General features: G+C 58.4%; 8 protein-coding genes across 8 annotated transcripts; 4 read left to right on the top strand and 4 right to left on the bottom strand.

The window, feature by feature from the left end:
- Nucleotides 1-287: 287 nt before the first annotated feature.
- On the top strand, nucleotides 288-1,646 carry E0L32_003967 (uncharacterized protein; the record flags this gene model as incomplete). Its single annotated transcript, XM_031138324.1, has 3 exons — nucleotides 288-479; nucleotides 565-864; nucleotides 912-1,646. 3 exons carry the CDS (start codon nucleotides 288-290, stop codon nucleotides 1,644-1,646), a joined length of 1,227 nt encoding a protein of 408 aa, XP_030998029.1.
- A 594-nt stretch (nucleotides 1,647-2,240) lies between these two features.
- Nucleotides 2,241-3,379, bottom strand: E0L32_003966 (uncharacterized protein; the record flags this gene model as incomplete). The annotated part of the gene is made up of 2 exons (XM_031138323.1): nucleotides 2,241-2,363; nucleotides 2,423-3,379. 2 exons carry the CDS (start codon nucleotides 3,377-3,379, stop codon nucleotides 2,241-2,243), a joined length of 1,080 nt encoding a protein of 359 aa, XP_030998028.1.
- Nucleotides 3,380-5,721: 2,342 nt separating this feature from the next.
- On the top strand, nucleotides 5,722-7,513 carry E0L32_003965 (uncharacterized protein; the record flags this gene model as incomplete). Its single annotated transcript, XM_031138322.1, has 3 exons — nucleotides 5,722-6,613; nucleotides 6,686-6,976; nucleotides 7,059-7,513. The coding sequence occupies 3 exons, from the start codon at nucleotides 5,722-5,724 to the stop codon at nucleotides 7,511-7,513; spliced, it is 1,638 nt and encodes a 545-aa protein (XP_030998027.1).
- Nucleotides 7,514-7,872: 359 nt separating this feature from the next.
- E0L32_003964 (uncharacterized protein) lies at nucleotides 7,873-8,202 on the bottom strand (the record flags this gene model as incomplete). The annotated part of the gene is made up of 1 exon (XM_031138321.1): nucleotides 7,873-8,202. One exon carries the CDS (start codon nucleotides 8,200-8,202, stop codon nucleotides 7,873-7,875), a length of 330 nt encoding a protein of 109 aa, XP_030998026.1.
- A 1,213-nt stretch (nucleotides 8,203-9,415) lies between these two features.
- Nucleotides 9,416-10,639, bottom strand: E0L32_003963 (uncharacterized protein; the record flags this gene model as incomplete). The annotated part of the gene is made up of 2 exons (XM_031138320.1): nucleotides 9,416-10,438; nucleotides 10,598-10,639. The coding sequence occupies 2 exons, from the start codon at nucleotides 10,637-10,639 to the stop codon at nucleotides 9,416-9,418; spliced, it is 1,065 nt and encodes a 354-aa protein (XP_030998025.1).
- Nucleotides 10,640-11,177: 538 nt separating this feature from the next.
- On the bottom strand, nucleotides 11,178-13,108 carry E0L32_003962 (uncharacterized protein; the record flags this gene model as incomplete). Its single annotated transcript, XM_031138319.1, has 2 exons — nucleotides 11,178-12,641; nucleotides 12,713-13,108. The coding sequence occupies 2 exons, from the start codon at nucleotides 13,106-13,108 to the stop codon at nucleotides 11,178-11,180; spliced, it is 1,860 nt and encodes a 619-aa protein (XP_030998024.1).
- Nucleotides 13,109-14,214: 1,106 nt separating this feature from the next.
- On the top strand, nucleotides 14,215-15,330 carry E0L32_003961 (uncharacterized protein; the record flags this gene model as incomplete). Its single annotated transcript, XM_031138318.1, has 1 exon — nucleotides 14,215-15,330. One exon carries the CDS (start codon nucleotides 14,215-14,217, stop codon nucleotides 15,328-15,330), a length of 1,116 nt encoding a protein of 371 aa, XP_030998023.1.
- A 1,027-nt stretch (nucleotides 15,331-16,357) lies between these two features.
- Nucleotides 16,358-18,318, top strand: E0L32_003960 (uncharacterized protein; the record flags this gene model as incomplete). Its single annotated transcript, XM_031138317.1, has 2 exons — nucleotides 16,358-16,597; nucleotides 16,675-18,318. 2 exons carry the CDS (start codon nucleotides 16,358-16,360, stop codon nucleotides 18,316-18,318), a joined length of 1,884 nt encoding a protein of 627 aa, XP_030998022.1.
- Between the last annotated feature and the right edge of the window lie 248 nt (nucleotides 18,319-18,566).

Raw genomic sequence — 18,566 nt, 5'->3', positions numbered from 1 at the left:
TCTTCCACGACTCCCCCTCCCCTCTTCTCTCCCATCTTCCCTTTTCCTCTTCCTTCTCCCTCTACGATCAATTCCAGGCCCAACCTCTTCTATCTTCCGAACTTACCAGCCTCCGACCTTCAATCAATCGACTCATTCTCAAGAGAATTTCGTCCGCCGGTCTTTCACCTAGGATCACTAGTCGTCACTCGCTACTACTGGTTCGAACTTCTCATATTTGTCTGACAAGTGTCTCGGATTACCTGCATAATACTTACCCAGGCGACCGGTACCAGAACACACCAGCCATGGACCACAAACGGCCTGCGGCGGCGACTTTTGGGGGCCAGAGTGCCAAGAGAGTCAAGAAGGAGATCAAGGGAGAAGGCAACTTCGACCGGAAGATTGATCTGTCCTCCATTCCAATGGCCCCCAAGGTCGAAAAGAAGCCAAAGCTCGAGAACAAACCCCCGACCGATTACAAGCCTTTTAACCTAGCGGTGTGTGCCAGTGTCTTGCCTTCATCTGCCTCTGATTTATCGCGCGTCGCACTGCAGTGTTTGCGATCATTGCACTAACACGAAGATTCAACATGGTCAGCAGGAGAATCGCAAGGCCCGATCCCGGCGCGGCTTTTGGGGAAACTCCATCAAGGTAAATAGGGGCAACGGAGACCTTATCTCTGCCCACTACAACCAACGAGAAAAGACAGTCGAGTTCACATGTTCTCGTGGAGATGCCAGTCTGGCGACGTGGGACACTGAGGATGTCGAGCGAGAGGTCTTTGAGCGCCTCAACAAGGCTCATTTCGACGTGGTGCCCGTGGGAGGCTGGGGATTCCTCGGAGAGCTGCTCGACCCTGACTGGTTCTATCCCCAAGCTTTGGTAAGGCCCCTGGTAGCTCGTGGAAGGCAGTCTACTAAGCTCAACAGCAACCATACACTTTGAAGGTTGTGGTGGATGTCGAGTGGGGTACTGTTGCTGTTCAAGAGGCTGCTGCGCTTGCTGGAATCGCGACGCGGCGATTGATGCGCATGGTTGCCGAACCACAGATACCCAGAGCCAATTCGACTCTTCGAGCTGGGCAGCAAACATATGATGCGGTTGAGCGTCTCGGAGGCAATACCGAACCTGCACCACAGAGCCAAAATACCTCGGACTCCAAGGTGGAGAGCAGCGCGGCCATCAAGGCGGAGCAGAGCATCCAGAAGCTCGAGGAGACTGCCTTGAATACCTCGAAAGAGATCGCACAAGACCCTGCAACACCTACATCACCTGAGGTACATGGTCAGCCCGTTGCCCCGGAGGTGAAGGCACCCGTCCTACCGACTGTGGACAGGCCGCCTCCTCTGACCGACTCGGCCGTGTTGGCCACCGAAGGCGCGATGCCCCCTCAGCCAATGTCATTTGTGGACTCTATGAAAGTGTTGGCGGACAAGCTTGAGGCCGACCGCTCTCCGAGGCTGACAAACCGGCCACTGTTCTCCTTTGGAAGCTGGCCGGGAACGCATGTCGGCGGCGGCAGTTTCACACCAGTAAACGCGAAGCCGGTGGCCGAAGACCAGGCCCCAGCCGCTGACTCCAGCGCATTTGCAGGTCCTACCAACTCGGCGATTGGACTGGGGTCCGAGGAGAACGCGGCCGAGGCGTCATCGGTTACGAAGTAGGGGGATAATCTTTCTCCGACGACTGGGGTAAGGCTGGAGGAGTTGTTTGAACTTGGCTCACATGTTAGGTTATGATTATGTGGAGAGAGGTTTGTAAGCCTTGCTGTGAGGGGAGGCAGTTCTCGGTTGCAACCGTGTCGGCATGTTTTGACGTGGTTGAGAGGTATGCATGGGCTCCTCTGATGATTTTGACACGAATTGGTATTGGACGATGCTGTTTCTGTATGGCATTTGATCTCCGGAATAGGTTCAGTCAGGGACTAATTTGTTTGAGGTGTGCACTACTCCAAATATTGCTTTGTGTCGTTATTCTCAGCGTCACATCATATGCGGTGAAAATAGCTCATTCAGTTTTACTCTTATGTTACGCACCAATATGAGAGCCTCGATGCGAATAAATTGATATTAAGACTTGAAAAATGGCATATATGGCATATGTATGTCGTAGTTATCGAATCACCCCTGGGACCTCTCCTGATGCAATAGACAGTAGACGAGGCCCTTCCCTAGGGCCTTCTCGATGCTATGACTCCCACTTCTCACAATTTGGATATCTTCTACATCTCTCTCTTCTACACCCGATATCAACACTATTTAGTACTTGGGCAGACCCAGTGCCTCTCGTCGGCCAGTGCTGGCGGGATCCAGATATGGAACACCACCGATGCCAGAAGCGCGGACACCTGTCCTCACACCATCGACGAGGTGGGTGTCAGGCTGTTGTTGTGAATGATTGTTAGCAAATGCAGCTTCCATGAAGAGGGGTAGGCACTCACGGTAGCAGCGTGGAAAGTGCACTCGTTGCTCCAGATGGCGCAGGCGCCGCGGGTCCAGTGCATGCGGGCGATGGCGTCGTGGTTGCGCGTGATGAGGCGGAGGACGTACTCGCGGATCATGGTGTCCTCGTAGCTCGTCACGTCGTTGATGCGGCTGACGTGGATGCCCACGCCGGCGAAGACGGACTTCCAGCCCGTGACGGGGTGGGTGCGGACGACGGGGTGCGACGGGCTGAACTCGTAGTCCTTGTTGAGCGGGCTGCCGCGCGGGGTCATGACGTCGTAGCCTCCGGCCTCGCAGGCCGACTTGAACACCGGCTGGGCGCAGGTCGCGGTCAGGGACTCGAAGAAGCGCTTGTAGGGCTCCGAGAGGCGGTCGTAGATCTCGTACCCGGAGCACCAGAGGGTGTCGCCGCCCGCGGCGGGGGTGTCCTGCATGCGCAGGAAGGAGAAGTCGGACGGGCAGTTCTCGTAGAGGCTGTCCGAGTGCCACTCGCGGCCGAGGTCGCGGGGCTCGCCGGCGGTGCCGGGCCGGTTCTTCATGGTGGCGTAGAGCTTCTTGGCGGCCTCGGAGTTGATGACGTAGATGTTCTTGTCGGTGGTGCCGTCGGCCATGGGCAGGTTGTTGGGGTCGTTGTAGATGGGGTGCACGTGCAGGCCGTTCTCGGCCGGGCGGCCGGTCAGCTTGCCGAGCAGGTCGGTGATGTGCTTCTGCTCCTCGACCGAGAGGTCGTCCTGCGGCTTGCGGAAGAAGACGACGCCGCGCTCGCAGATGGTGATGGCCAGGTCGCGCAGCTGGTCGTCCGAGTTGGGGGCGTCGAGCATCTCCTTGAGGGAGGCGGTCGGGTACTCGCGGCCGATGATGGGGGTCACGTCGACGTACTCGAGGTGGTCGATCGAGGTGCCCTTCTTGAGGGGCTGCACCCGCAGGGACGCGGTCTGGCCGAGGGAGCCCATTGTGATGTGGTGATGTGGTGTGGTGGTGTGAGGGGAAGAGGGCGGTTCGGGATGGGACGAGTGAAGTTGTATGAGAATATTCTCAGTCTTGACACTTCAAGATGAATCACCAAAGACTTGGGGTAAGATAATGTCTTGGCCAAGGACAGATGCTAAAGATAAGTATGTGGCTACGCTGGCGGTGGTTGTATGACTTTATGATGATAATGATATCTCCCCCCTCCACCAGACCAGGGCTGATCATGCAACTTATGTGCAACTAGCTGGCACCCCGCAGGAACATTGATAATACAAGAGTGTCCCGCAGAAAGACTGCGGGCTGGACTCGAATCGGCGTCGAGGCCGACAGGAGGGCGATTCCCGAGGGGAGGAACCAGTTGTACCGAGTCCTGGGAGGGCGACATCGGAAAATGCGGGGGATGGCGTTTCGGTGGTTGGTCCCCACAGCAGTGCTCAACTTCTCTTGACAGAGGCTAAAGGGTTGGTTCACTTGATGGATCCATAGATGACATTTCTCGTTATTCCCATTCCTCACTTGGCTCTTCCAGTCTTCCCCACTCTACATACCTAGGTACTGTCTGGGCTATGCCCCGCCTGGATCAAGGTGGCTTGGGAAGCTGGAGTTGGATCTACCTACCTATCTCCCAGCGTGTGGGGGATGGATTAAATAATGGCCATGGACCAGATCTTGGATGTGCTCTGTCTGCTACTGCTCCGACCATATGGTAAGCTCGAGATAGGCAAATGCCGACCCTCCACGACCAAGACAAGCTTGGAGCTAGGTACTCATAGTTCTGGGGACACATTGGGGAAAAATCGGGGTCGGTGTGAGTGACATGTCTACTCCGTAATAACCTTAAAGGTTGCCATCATTCTGGCCACCGACGCCGAAGACTAGGCGGAAAGAGGCAACATTTGGTGATACCTAGCTTCAGATCTCTGGGTCAATGCGCTGCCGGACGGCGGCCTCCTGGTATTTCGGATCCCGGAGCAACTCTACTGGAGGCGAGATTGAGTGAAGCCGTCAGAACCACAGCGCTGGGATTGGTGAACCGGGTGGCGCTTGTCAGAGACCATGTGCCGCCACCCGGCTTGGGCGCTTGGGAGCTGGCAGCAGTGTCGGCCGAGGAAGAGAATCGAGACATGTAATGCTGAGACCGGCGCTTGATATTGACGCCGGCATCGGTATCCCGGCATCGGTATCCTTCTCCTCCAACACGTGTTTGTCATCGCTTACACGCCGTAGAGTTCGCTGCAGAGGGAACTGCCGATGCAGCCCTGGAGCGCTCGATTCCAGTCGAGGATCGCCGCTCTGTGCATGTGCCCTCCTGCTGACACGGCCGAGTTGTGCTAAAGGCCGTGATCGCGTCGCTAGTTCGCCATTCCTGCTCCGCTTCTTTCGTCCCCGTCACTCCCCATGTCTCAACTCTCCACACTAATGATTCGGACAACAGGCTAGCGCCCTGTTGGGCGACGTGCTAAACATATGTGGAAGCGAAGGCTTGAGACCTTACTCCGTACTTGGATGGGGAATGCTTGGGGCAGACATCACCAGTCTCTCCAATCATCAACACCGGACGGGTTTGCTGACCAACCTTCCCCCCTTACTCCATCTTCCATCCCCATGCTATCCCCAGTCTATCCCCATTCTCGTCTGGGGCGTCCCCAGCGTCCCCATCGTCCCCGGCCAGTAGCAAGTTGCCCCAATCTCCCTCCTCCGTAGATCGGTCTCCAGAAGTCAAAGCCAGCCGTGCCAGACAGCTCATCTCACATACCCGGGAATCTGTTTCCCTGCTCCAGAGCACGCCAGCAATCAGCTTCCCCTCCCTTTGGCGAAGCCACACCGGACTATCTCCAAACGCGGAAAAGGCAATAATCGGCAATTGCATGCAATGCTGCTTTTCGGCATGAATCCCAGCATGGCCGAGTGTGGGGTTTGCCTCGAATACATGCTAGCTAGGCACAAACGCACCGACCAGACTCCCCAGTGCTGGCTCTGGCGAGTCTCGTTGCGTGCAATTCAAATAAGATTTGCTAAGGCTAGAGAGACGCGGTGAGGGGATCCGATCTGGGCCCCTTCGCCATCTGGTCTCCAACCCCGTACGCGTGAACTTTGAATTACTATTTTAAAGAGTCCGGGGTAGTCCACTCTCTCCAACACTTTGTCACGGCACCCCAGAAACAGAGCTTCATCAGACCTGTTTTTGTCTGTTTGTAGTCCGAGGTGATTGTTTGTACTCGGTCTCTCTCGCTCTTCACTTCTCCCCACACATCGAGAGACCCATTCTCGCCTCCATTTGCCATCCATTTTGCCTCGTCTCCCTCCAAAGTCGACAGCAAAGATGGCCGGAGGCGCCTCCAACGTCTCGGCGAATCCGCTGAAGCTCGACGTACGATCCCATCTCAAGTGCTTGGGCATCTGCATGATCGTCACCGTCTCCAGCTTCCAGTATGGCCTCGACTACGCCCTCGTCGGCGGCCTCATGGCCATGCCCGGCTTCCTCAAGGTCTTCGGCTACTACGACGAGAAGATGCACAAGTGGGCCATCGACCCGACCGTCCAGCAGCTCATCTCGTCCCTCATGACCATCGGCACCTTTGTCGGCTCCCTGCTCGTCGGGCCCTTCTCCCAGCGCTTCGGCCGCCGCCAGGGCCTCTGGGTCGCCTCCCTGCTCAACTTCATCTCCACGGCCATCATGCTCGGCACGACCAACCTCGGCGCGCTGTACTTTGCCCGCTTCGTGCTCGGCATCTCGGTCGGCTGGTTCCTCACCTTTGCGCAGGTCTACATCAACGAGGTCTCGCCGGCCCACCTGCGCGGCATCGTCTTCGCCATCTACCAGTCCCAGCTGTCCATCGGCTCCATCACGGGCGCCGCCGTCGACTACGGCACCCACCTCATGCCGGGCAAGGAGGCCTACCGCATCCCGCTCGCCGTCTTCTTCGTCGCGCCCACCATCCAGTCCATCTGCCTCTTCTTCTTCCCCGAGAGCCCCCGCTGGCTCATGACCCAGGGCAAGACGGACGAGGCCGAGCGCTCGCTGCGCCGCCTGCGCAACAAGGACATCGACGAGGCCGAGTTCCAGGCCGAGTTTAACGAGATCCGCGTATCCACGGCCGAGCAGATCGAGAACCACCAGAACGGCAAGCAGCTGTGGTTCGAGCTGTGGAAGGGCACCAACCTGCGCCGCACGCTGCTGTCCATCGCCATCATCTGCTTCCATTGCGCCAACGGTCAGTCACTACCATGATTTGCTATGATCCTGCCATTTCAATGTTATTGTGCTCACACTCACACACACACAGGCTCCTCGTGGATCAACATCTACACCACCTACTTCCTCACCATCGCCGGCGTCGACAACGCCTTTGCCTACTCCGCCATGGTTACCTGCATGGGCCTCATCGGCGTCCTGAGCAGCTTGTTCTTCGTCCGCCACGTCCAGCGCCGCCTCATCGTCATGGTCGGCGTCGCCGCCTGCGGCCTGTGCCAGCTGGCCTTCGCCATCACCTGGACCGTCGCGCCGGGCTCCGTCGCCGCGGCCAAGTGCGTCATCGCCTTCATCTCTCTGTTTACGTTCTTCTACGTCGCCTACGGTACGTTGCATCTCCCCTTCTTACACTCTCCACCCATAACATCCAAAAAGATCCCCAAGCTAATCCCGTGTCACAAAAACAGCCCCCTACGCCTGGCTCCTCGGCGGCGAGTACCCGAACAACCACCTGCGCGCGCACACCTACGGCCTCGGCACGGCGCTCAACTTCCTCGGCAACTGGCTCGGCGTCTTCACGGCGCCCTACTTCATCAACCCGGCGAGCCTGGGCTGGAACGCAAAGTACGGCTACATCTGGTTCGGGTCCAACATGATCCTGCTCGTCTTCACCTTCTTCTTCATCCCCGAGACCAAGGACCGCACGCTCGAGGAGATCCACGAGATGTTCGAGGCCCGCGTCCCCGCGCGCAAGTTCAAGGGCTACGTCTGCGAGAGCACGCGCGCCATGGCCCACGCCGCGGCCAAGAGCCAGGACTTTGAGCTCTCCCACGCCGAGCAGGGCGCGGCGGCGGTGGCGAGAAAGTCCAAGGAGGAGGGGCCCGTGGAGGCCGCCGGTGCTCCGGTTGCCAAGACCGAGTAAGATCCGAGATATGTAATGAGGTGTAATTCCTGGTCTATGGGATCAGGCAACTCTGTTAGGAACGATGTGGTGCTCTCGAAAGGCAGCACACAATAGACAGCCTCCAAGTACACTCTTGACGGAGTCTGAAAATCCACGTCATCCTTGCAATCTTGTAGTGATTGAATCGTGCATTCTTGACATCAATGCAAAGAGCAAAACGCCACCCCTATGCCAACTCTCCTGCCCCCCCAGCGAACCCCGGTCCGCACACGAGATTCGCAAACGTCCTAATTCCAGCACTTCTCGCACTTGGTCGCGAAGCAGCTGGTTCGGCTATTAGTTTACGTATCTCCTACACAGGTTGAACTGACAAGACCTCACCCAAAGATGGCCCATGGCCAGATAAGCTTGCCACAGTTCTTGTAGCAGTTGGGAGGGCACAGGTTCGCCCGCTCGCGCACCTGGGCAGGCGCCCAGCCCTTGGCGCACACCTGCACCGAGTCCTCCGAGCTGATGGTGGGGAAGTCGTCCAGGTTGACGGCGCCGGCCATGCCGTACTGCTCGAGGGCCTCTTGGGCCGTGACGGTCTTGACCTCGCCGTCGATGCACAAGGACGGGGAGAGAGCCTGGCCCGGGGCGGCGACTGCGGCTGTGGAGACGCCGGCGAGCAGGATGGTGGCCAAGGCGGTGATCTGAGAGGGAAGCATTGTGGTAGAAATCTGTGTTTTAATTTGAGTTTAGGATTGTCAAGTTGGCTCGAGCTGGTAATTGCGTGATAAAAGGACGATTGATTGGTTGATTCTAAGTGAAGTGAGGTGAGGCGATTGAAAACGAGAAGTTCACTCATGCAGGATGAGCATCGAACTTATATCTGGTTTGGCGATACATGTCGAACATCGTGAAGACTTCTGCCTTCATTATACTCTCGAGTCTATCAAGAACTCCGAGGCTGTGTGCAGAATCTCAGGATCTCGGACTTCATTAGTATGGGCGTTGTCCAATCCGATCGGGGCTAAGCAACGACAACGATATCTTGGGAAAGATGGAATTTCCCTTTTAGGCCATGTTAAAGCCGTCAGGCTACAAAGTGACACCAAAAATAGTTTGCTTACAGCAGCTCCGCCAGTTAAACATTTTAAAGCGAGCGTCTCGCGCCATTGCCATATGCCTTGTACCTCTTATGTAAGAACCCATTTTCAGACCAAGAGACCGCGTTTCGTGGGCATGATGAGGATCAGAAAGTCAAAATTCATCAATACTAATCCGGAACGGTTCAATCACACCGGAGGGATGGCGCGTGGGCTGAGTTCAGGGTTTTTATGTGCATTTTTCGGTCTATCAATAAGAAGATGCTGCTAAATCCACGACTCCAAGCTGAGCCACACAGGAATCTCTTGCTCATATTCGGAAGATAATCTCCATTTATGGAGCACATAGGCTCGAGAAACTGCTACGTCGAGGAGCAAGAAGACGGCCGACCTTCTGGCTAGGTGACGGGGTACTGTGCCTCGGCGCTCTCCGAATCTCAAGTCTGCTCTTGTACAGGGCCGTCGGACTCCTTGACACTATGACCTGGTATGAGATTCCCGACAAGATCACACCCATACAGCAGTCTGCAATTTTTTCAGTACGAATTTGCTCTGTGTACTGCGGCCAGGTGGTATGAGTCACTGCCTAGCGCGAATGTCTGTTCTCTCTAGATGCCGTGACGACGATTGCACCGCGGCTGGGCACCGCGGGAGAGGTTGGGATTTGCCGGCCCACAAGAGTCCAGTCAATATTCGAATATCTTGGAAATAGAAGGGGATGGCGCTGGGGTAGAGGTTGAAGGAGTAAAAGGTCAGACACATGCTGTCCATCCTCCATAGACTCATGATTTGTAAACAGTGGAAGCGACCCAAGGAAATTCCCCTCAAACCGTCAACCAGTGGACACGACTACCTCACACTCAGGAGGAGTCTCATTACCTACCTCCGCCATCGGCCAATCAAGATGCTCCCTCCACGCCTGATCGACCTTTGCCATTGCATCCGTGGCGGCTCTCCGCGCCCAGCCTTTCGAAAACCAACGTGGCGGCGCGCGGTGCATAAAGGCAGTCCAGTGGGCGAAGATGACCAGAGACAGCGAGTCTCCTTGTTCGAGCATGTCCAAGTACTCGGGGGTCACCGCGACGGGCCAGCCGATGAAGTGCAGCCACGACCTCGGGTGGCCGTTGACAGCACGGGCCCAGCCGGCCAGGGAAACGATGGCTTTCGCACAATGAACATGAACATTGTCGAGACCCTGTAGCCGCTGCAGAGCTTCAGCGGCGGCGCGGTCCAGTGCAGCGGGAGGCTGTTTCAAACGCAATGCCAGCAGCCCATGCAGGGGATCGCTGAAGAGAAAGGGCCGCAAATGAGCTGTCAGACTCAGAGTGCCCCTGAGAACGCGAAACACGGTGATGTAGTCAAAGACCCCGTGGACGCGCTGGCTCTGCGCAAACTGGAAAATGATGTTGTTGAGGCCGAATGCGAGCGCGGCGGGCCAGCTCCTGTCGCTGACGGCGAGCTGCGTCAGCCGGAACCGGGTCGACGCGTCGATGCTGTGCTGGTGCGCGGCGACGTAGAGCGCATCCGACGAGCCGCCCGAGTCGACCCACTCGCGCATCTCGCAGACGGAGACGATGCTGAGCTTGAGGAAGGGCGATACCCGCACCTGCTGCTGGAGCATGCCTGCGAGCCAGGCAGTCTCGGCCGGAGACAGGACCGGGAAGACGGGTATCGTGCTGAGGAACCAGTGCAGCGTGGCCATGGGCAGGTCAGAGACAACGCTGTCGAGCTCCAGTGACAGGGACTGGTCCGTTTTAGACCACGCCGAGGACTCGAGACCGAACAGGGTGTCGAGGTAGTCGCACGGCTCGCCCCGCCTGCGGCAGTTGAAACAGATGGGCGCCTCGAGATTGCACTTGTGCCCGGGTTAGTGCTGCAAGTGATACGAACTAGTGTCGGCATAGACCTACTCTTACATGCCTCTTCTTGCACTGTCCACAGCCCTATCTATCTGGTGAGCCCGTCTGCTAGCTTCGACCTCAATGAGGCGAGGGGCGAGTCCGAGAGTGCTTACCCTCCTGGACTTGGAGTGGAACTGCCTCGAGCCTCTGACCATCGTGGATTACTCGTAAATTTCATTTGAGCATGCCGCCGGAAGAACGATGCGAGAAGACACCAGGGCGGATGGAGTCACTGGAGAGGAAATGGGCTGAGCTGGAACGAGAGGTTGAGAGACTGGATGTTGCGAGAGGCCGGCCTGCTTACACCAGATCTCGCATACGGAGTACATGTACTGGCCGATGGGATATCTGACGGCACCAGTCTCGAAGAGGCCTAGTGTACGAGGTGCCCACCATCCTCTGCCTGTCGACGAATCGAACCCTCGAGAACTACCTTAACTATGCATCTCAGGCATCAGGCAGCTTGACAAGCTGCAGCACCAACTGTGTAACCTGGTTCTGCCTCAGCCTGTCCATGAAATAGCTACGCTAATACACACTTCTAAGGGCTGCCTGTGAGGCTAGAACTAGACCAGGCCGGAAGTCAGACAGCCTGAAGACCTCCAGGCTCAGGACCGTATCAGTGTATACATAGAATACACGCTTCCAGCAGACCTGACGAAGAGCTCTAACATTATTCATCGTTATCTCCTTTTACCTCCCCACGTGCTCCCTCAACCCCTTCGTCCGCAGTGTCATCTTGGTCTCGGTCTCATCAAACGGCAGCCCAAACACCGCGCCAGCGCCAGTAACGCCGTCCCTCCCCCGCGCAGCATTCCCATTCGCCCCGCCAAGCACCCTCTTCAGCTCGTCGCCCTGCTTAGCCCCAAGGGCCTCGCTGTCCCCGCTGCCCCGCCGGCTCCCGCCCGCGCTGCTGCTCGTCTCGTCCACGCTCAGCGCCGCCATCCCGTGGCGGCCCGGGATGCGGCCGGCCCAGAGGCCCCGGACGCCGCCCTTCTTGCGCTCGGGGACCTCGTCGGAGCCGGCGCTGCACACGTACAGCAGGTACTTGAGGTTGGGCAGCGTGTGGCGGATGTCGACGACGCGGAGGCCCTGCGAGTTGCACAGGCGCTCGACGTCCTTGTTGAGCAGGAACCAGGCGTAGTCGAAGCGGTACTGGGCGCTCGAGCCGCCGCGCGGCAGGTACAGGGGGAACTCGCGCTGCTGGTCGGGCAGCATGCTGATGTCGTCGCGGACGGTGGAGCGGGAGCCGAAGCGCCGGATCTCGTATGGCAGGGGCACGCCGAGGTAGTGCTCGAGGGCGAAGGCGAGGGCCGCGACGAGGCCCAGCGCCGCCGAGAGCTCGTCCTCGCCCGGCGCCGGGGACGACGACGACGACGACGACGACCTGGAGAGCGACGAGGGCCCGTACGCCGTGTTGGGCAGCCGGACGCCGCATATGCTGAAGGCTAGCGGTTCGCCCGAGGGCACCGGCGTGATGGGGAAGATCTTGGTCAGGTCCTCGCAGATGCGGCGGCGCTGGCCCCGGATGTCCACGTTTGTGCGGTCGAGCGCCTCCCGGCAGCCCGGGAGCTTCTCTCGCGCGTTCTCCACGTCCCTCGCCGCCTTCTCCTGCAGGTCGCGGCCCAGCTTGATGGCCTCGCGGCGGGCCTGTATCGAGGCCTTGAGCTCGTCTCGTCGTTTCTGCGCGGCCGCGAGCGTTCTCCGCTGCTGGGATACGTATTTCGTCGCGAGCTTGAGCTTGTCCTGGGCCTCGGGCAACTCGTTCACCGTCTCCCGCTCGAGGATGTCGTTGATCTGGGCAGCGAGCTTCTCTTGTGTGGCCAGTGCATCTTGCACGGAATTATCGAGGGTCGCGAGCTTCATGAGAGCATTGTAGGAGGAGGTCGGGAGCGACGGGCCGCGTTTGGGAGGCGGGATCTTGCCCTTGAGGCCGTATGCGTAGACGCCGTCGATGAGATGGAATATGAGGCTGTTCGGGGGGAAGTGTATATTTTGTAGTTCGCCGAGGAAGCTGAGGAACCGCAGGTCGATCTCTTCCTCGAGCAGGAGCTGCCATTTCTGATATCGGTCGGCCCAGACCTTGACCGTGACTTGTGGCGATCTCGTGATGAAGGGCTCCCACTCGGACAGCTCGAAGGATCGGAAATTGAAGTTCTAGATTGCGCGCCCGAGTATTAGCAGGAACTCTACGTCGCGTAGAATCAACGTAGATCTCCATCGCCTACCGTAGCGCGCTCGCCAACCTCGCTGATGTAGACCGGGTCCTCGTCGCCGAGGCAGTGCAGCGTGAAGAAGACGTCGGCGACCTTGGCCTCGACGGTGATCTCGAGCTGGCGCTGCCGGGACAGCGGGCTGGCGCCGGCAAGCCCCGTGCTGCGGCGGCGCCTGCCGGCCTGGGGCCGCAGCTGCAGGTTCTCGCTCGAGTGGGTGTGGTGCAGCCTCGAGGTCTCGCGCAGGGTCTCGAGCTTGCTGGGGGACATGTTGATGGCGGCATCGTCGATGGTCTGGCCGCGGGGCCGGGCGAAGCTCAGGTTGCGCAGGGAGAGGCCCCGGAGGTGCCGGAGCCGGCGGTTCTGCGGGAGCAGGAGGGGACGCGAGGACGACGGCGCGGGCGCGGACATGGTCGTCTCGTCATGGCGGAGCTGCGTGTCGCAGCCGAGGACAGGCGCTTGTGCGCATCGACTGGAGGCAAGGAGGTTTGGCCGTGCTCATTCAAGGGCGGTGCGAAAGAAGCAAGGAGGACTCGAGTCGAGAGCTGGCTACAGACGCGGGAGAGCTTGGCTGGGCAGCTTTGTCGTCATCAAACAAATGCAGGTGGGCTCGCTGGGCGCCGATTCAATTGGCCAGTGGACATCTTCAACGCTCATTACAGTGATTCACGCTAGAGACGGCGCTGTGGCCTGTGCGCTAATGGTGCAGAAGCAGCCCGGAGAAGTGGGAAGTGTCAAAATCCCTACCTGATACCCCTGAGTGCTTTGGACTTTCAGCTCCTCCACCTGTCCAACTTCACACCAAGATGCCCACAGGACAGGTGTGTGGTGGTGAAGGAGAGAACAATCCATTCTGTACACCGGCCAGCCATGAGAGGTTTGAATGCTGCTTGCAGTCTCTCGTGTATATTCGCGGCAGCGCAAAGACACAAACAATGGGGACTCGAGACCGCTTTGTTGCGTGATAGCGACATCAACGTCATCCTACGGAAAGACCTCGCAATGCAAACATTGCAACAGGGTGCCTAGGTAGTACCTAGGTAGTCATCGCTCCCGAGGGACGGCTGATCAATGACCTAAGGTAGGGCTGCATGGTTTCCTTGCTGGCGTACCGCTCAACTCCATAGCACTCGCAAGCCTACATGACGCGGTTCGCGCATCGGCTGAATGTCTCGTCCCCAGCCCGGGAGCATCTGCACTCTGGCAAAAGCGACAGTGGTTTGAGCAGTCAGCATCCAATATCATCTGCTGCACCATCCTGCCCTGCCCTATATCTGCCCCGGATTTTTAATCTTCGCCCTCCTCGGCACTTTGGATTCTGGACGGGGTTAAAAGATGTGACAGGATTCTGGGTGTTGGCTTGACCGACATTGGCCTGTGGCGGAACGGAACTCACCTCTCGTATAAGTCATGACCACTCCCATGACGCTCAATATGTCCTCCCAAACGCCGCTCTTGGCATCTCTTGCCGCAGCTTCAAGTCCCAGCCACAGCTTGCTCGTCGGCACTCACCAAACATGTCGCTGCGCTCGCTCATCCTCAACCTCCTCACGGCCACGGCCTCCGCAGCTGCAGTCGCCGAGCCAGACAGAGGCAATGGCACCCAAAAACGCCGCCCCATCGTCCTCGACCGCTCCGGCGGCTTCTCCATCGGCGGCAGGACCATCTCCGCCCCCGGCAACCCGGACATGACCCTGTCCTGCGACCACGGCTACGTAGAGTACTTCCTGCCCGCCCGCGCCCGCGCCACCTCCATCGTCCTCTGGCACAGCTCCAGCACCCAGGTCTGGCAGAACCGCTGGGACGGCGGCGAGGGCTACAAGGACAAGCTCCTGCGCCGCGACTACCCGGTCTACCTCTGGGACGGGCCCCGCGTCGGCCGCGCCAACTGGGCCTGCGAGCCCATCACCTACGTCCCGCAGTACCGCGACCAGGGCAACTGGGGCGCCTGGAACTTCGGGCCCCGGTACCCCATGTGGTGGCCCGGCGTGCAGTTCCCGACGCACAGCCCCGCCGCCTGGGACCAGGCCACGCGCGCCCGCTACGACGAGTTCGACACCGCCGCCAACGTCGAGCTGCAGTCCCACGCCGCCGCCGTCGCCGCCGACTCGGGCCGCCTCGGCGACGCCATCGTCTACCTGACCAACTCGGCCGGCGGCCTGCGCGCCATGATGACCACCACCAAGAGCAACGGCACCAACATCAAGGGCATCGTCACCTACGAGAGCATCGGCTACGTGTTTCCCGACAACGCCGGCGTCCAGGCCGGCCGCGGCGGCTTCGGCCCCTTTGTCGTGCCCCTCGAGCGCTTCAAGAAGCTGGCCAACGTGACGGCGATCCAGTTCGTCTGGGGCGACAACCGCGCCGAGGACATGGAGTCGGTCAAGCAGTCGCGCCTGGCCGCCGAGCTCATCAACAAGTACGGCGGCAACGCCGAGGTGCTCAAGCTCGGCGAGGTCGGGCTCAAGGGCAGCACGCACATCGCCTTTGCCGACATGGACAACGACAAGGTGGCTGCGCTGCTGGACCAATTCTTGAAGAAGAACAAGCTAGATAAATATGCTAGTCCTGCTCCTCCCCGTGACGGCGGTGGAGACGATGGCGATGATGATGATCATGACGGCAACAACTAGGATCTCAAGGAGAAATGTTCAATATAGTGCCGAGTCTCGAGACTGTCGATAGCTGTGCACTCTAGAGAAGTAGGTAGTATGACCTGGCTTGCTCTCGGTAAACACCATAGATCAACCTACAAAACTGTGCTTTGATAACACCCCTAGACAGTATGCATCAGGAAAGAAGATAGCTATGAAAAGCCTCGTTACGAAGGCAAATGATAGGTAGCAGTAGAGGTCCTCTCAATTGTTGATCCAACCTATCAGTTTATACAGGGATGGTGCGTTAAAGAAGAATGATCGACACAAGAACGCGAGCATCACTCTGAACCCCATGTTGTGCTGCTCAGCACCACTGGACCCCTATTGGCGAGACGAGGTTGCGGTGAAGACAATGTTCGACAATTACAAATCTTTCCCTGCATTTTGAGCCCAGGGTCAGGCGTACCCCTGGCCTGGCCGTTGCAATTGCCGATCCTAGACTCCACAACCCAATTGGACTACTCTCAACCCTGTAGGGAGGAGGGAGGCATGCCTCAATATTGTAAACTTCGCCGTCTTCTTGACGATGCAAATCCAGAGAGATAACTTGTAGCTACAAGATACCGTCAACATCGCGATAATCCTAAGTCAATTTCCAAGAATAGCAAATCCATGCATGATGTCACAACTAACCGAATGAGGGCACAACCTGCTCAAGACGGTGGGGTGTAATGGACCAACCAAAGAACCTTGGGGAAACCCCTCAAATCGATTCGGTGCCAGCTCGAGAACGAACGTCCACCGCTGGCAGACACTGCGTTGGCCAAGCAGGGAGGAGAGAAGCCCCTGCTGGAATGCTAGGATCTTCATTCAACAACGTACGTTCACTGCCCACTTCGCTGGACTAGCCACCACTCCATGGCAGCCAATGATGAACGATGGCGATCTCCCACACCCTCTGCTCGTAAGCACTGCCTAGACTGAGAGTACTATTTATTCCTTCGCGGGCCTCAAGTCCTGCGTAGAATCCTTTCAACTTGGAATCATCTAAACACCGAACAGAATGACGGCTGCACCGACCACAGAAAGCAGCAGTCCGGAGACGTTCGACTATATCGTCGTGGGTGGAGGCACTGCGGGCCTGGTTGTTGCTTCACGTCTCAGTGAGGACCCCGAGGTGACCATACTAGTCATTGAAGCTGGTCAGGATAATACCAATGATCCTCTCGTCTTGACTCCGGGACTCCTCCCCGCCCTGTTCGGCAACGACAAGTATGACTGGGACTTTCATTCCACCCCGCAGGTAAGCCGGATGCATCGGTCTTTCACTCTTGCCGCTAGATACGTAGTTGGCTACAGCAGCTGATTATTGTCTACTAGCCAACGCTGCACAATCGCACGATCCCACGAGGCGGAGGCAAGATGCTGGGTGGGAGCTCAGCTTTGAACCTCATGCTCGTCGCGTGGCCTGGCCGTGGCAGCATTGATGCCTGGGGAGCTCTCGGGAACAACGGCTGGACATATGACTCCTTTGAGCCATACCTGCGCAAGTTTGCCAGGACGCACGAGCCGGCCGATGCGGCACGAGAGGTTGCCCGTGTTAAAGACGGCCAGTATGATCCTTCCGTATCCGAGGCTGAGTCTGGGCCGATCCAACTGTCGTTCGGCAGCGGATACAACACTACTAATACGGCCTGGGCCGATGCTTTTGCCAACCTGGGCTTGAAGATGTCCAGCGACCCACGCAAGGGCACTGCCGTCGGGGCTTTCCAGAGCCCGGCGAGCATTGACCCCGCGACCAAGACGAGAAGCTATGCCGCCAGCGGTTACCTCACCCCGGAGATCCGCGACAGGAGCAATCTCGTTGTCATGACCGAGACTCTAGTGAGCAGGATCATCTTCGACACATCTGGTCAAGCAGAGCCGGTGGCCACAGGTGTCAAAATCCGGACTAAAGATGGCTCTGAGCGGGCCATCAACGCGCGGACCGAAGTCATCATGGCGGCTGGTGCGCTCCAGACACCGCAGATCCTCGAGCTTTCTGGCATCGGAGACAAGAGCCTCCTGGAGAAGCACGGGATCTCTGTTATCGTCGACAATCCAAACGTTGGAGAGCATCTGCAGGACCATCCCTCCGTGCTCATATCGTTCGAAGTTGCGGATGGCGTTCCATCAGCCGACATCTTTCGTGACCCCAGCCTGCTGCAAGGTGCAATCGCGCAGTATCAGGAGACGCGCGAAGGTCCCATGGGGCAGAGCGTTCTGACCTGCGCCTACGCACCATTGGTAGACCGCGAAGGTTCACTCAGTGCCGAGGCGCGCAAGACTCTGTTCGACGAGCACTTGCCCGCTTCTGCCCCAACCAACCAGTCAAACACGGCTGTCGCTGCCCGCCATGCTGAGCACGAGCTCCTCAGGTCTCTCCTCACCAAGCCAGACGAGCCAGGCGTGCAGTACATCCTGTACCCCACGCAGGCCATCATCGCGCCGCACCCTAAGAGCCTGGGCGAGCTCATGATCCCCCGCGAGCCCGAGAACTTCGTCTCCGTCCAGTGCGTCCTCAACTACCCCTTCAGTCGCGGCTCCTGCCACATCGCCTCCCCCGACGTCGCCGACAAGCCGGTCTGGGACCCCAACTACAACGCCGAGGCCGCCGACCTCGAGATCCTGGCGCGCGGCCTGCGCTTCGTGGAGACGCTTGTCCGGACGCAGCCCTTTGCGGGCCTGTTGCGCGAGGGCGGCAAGCGCGTGCCCGACATGAGGGCCGACGACCTCGAGGGCGCGCGCGAGATCGTGCGGCAGTACCAGGTCTCGGAGCAGCACCCCACGAGCAGCTGCGCCATGCTGCCGCGCGAGCTGGGCGGCGTGGTGGACAGCCGCCTGCGCGTGTATGGGGTGCGCGGGCTGCGTGTTGTGGACGCGAGCGTGTTCCCTCTGGAACAGCTGGGGAATATCCAGACCACGGTGTACGCTGTGGCTGAGAGGGCGGCCGACTTTATCAAGCAGGACCGGAAGGGTGCTTAGATTTAAGCTGATGGAGTAGTTAACGTCATTGTTTCAGAGGAACAACATCTAGCAAGAACAGCAAAGCAAGTAGTAGTTCTGGACGAAATAAGATGAATTTGATTTTATTAGCATTGGGTTTGCTGCTTCATAACACCCATGACGCAGGGCAAGATGTAATCAGTAAGGTACAATACAGTTCGTGGCTCCAAGGCAACAAGGATTTGTGACGCGGTAGATGCTCTGCACCCGAGGCGCCCCCCCCCTTG

This window comes from Thyridium curvatum (genome assembly GCF_004353045.1).
Source record: "Thyridium curvatum strain D216 chromosome Unknown NODE_18_length_519074_cov_76.432364, whole genome shotgun sequence".
Lineage (NCBI taxonomy): Eukaryota > Fungi > Ascomycota > Sordariomycetes > Thyridiales > Thyridiaceae > Thyridium > Thyridium curvatum.
Note: the sequence above shows the minus strand (reverse complement) of the source record. Positions and strands in the feature narration are given on the sequence as shown.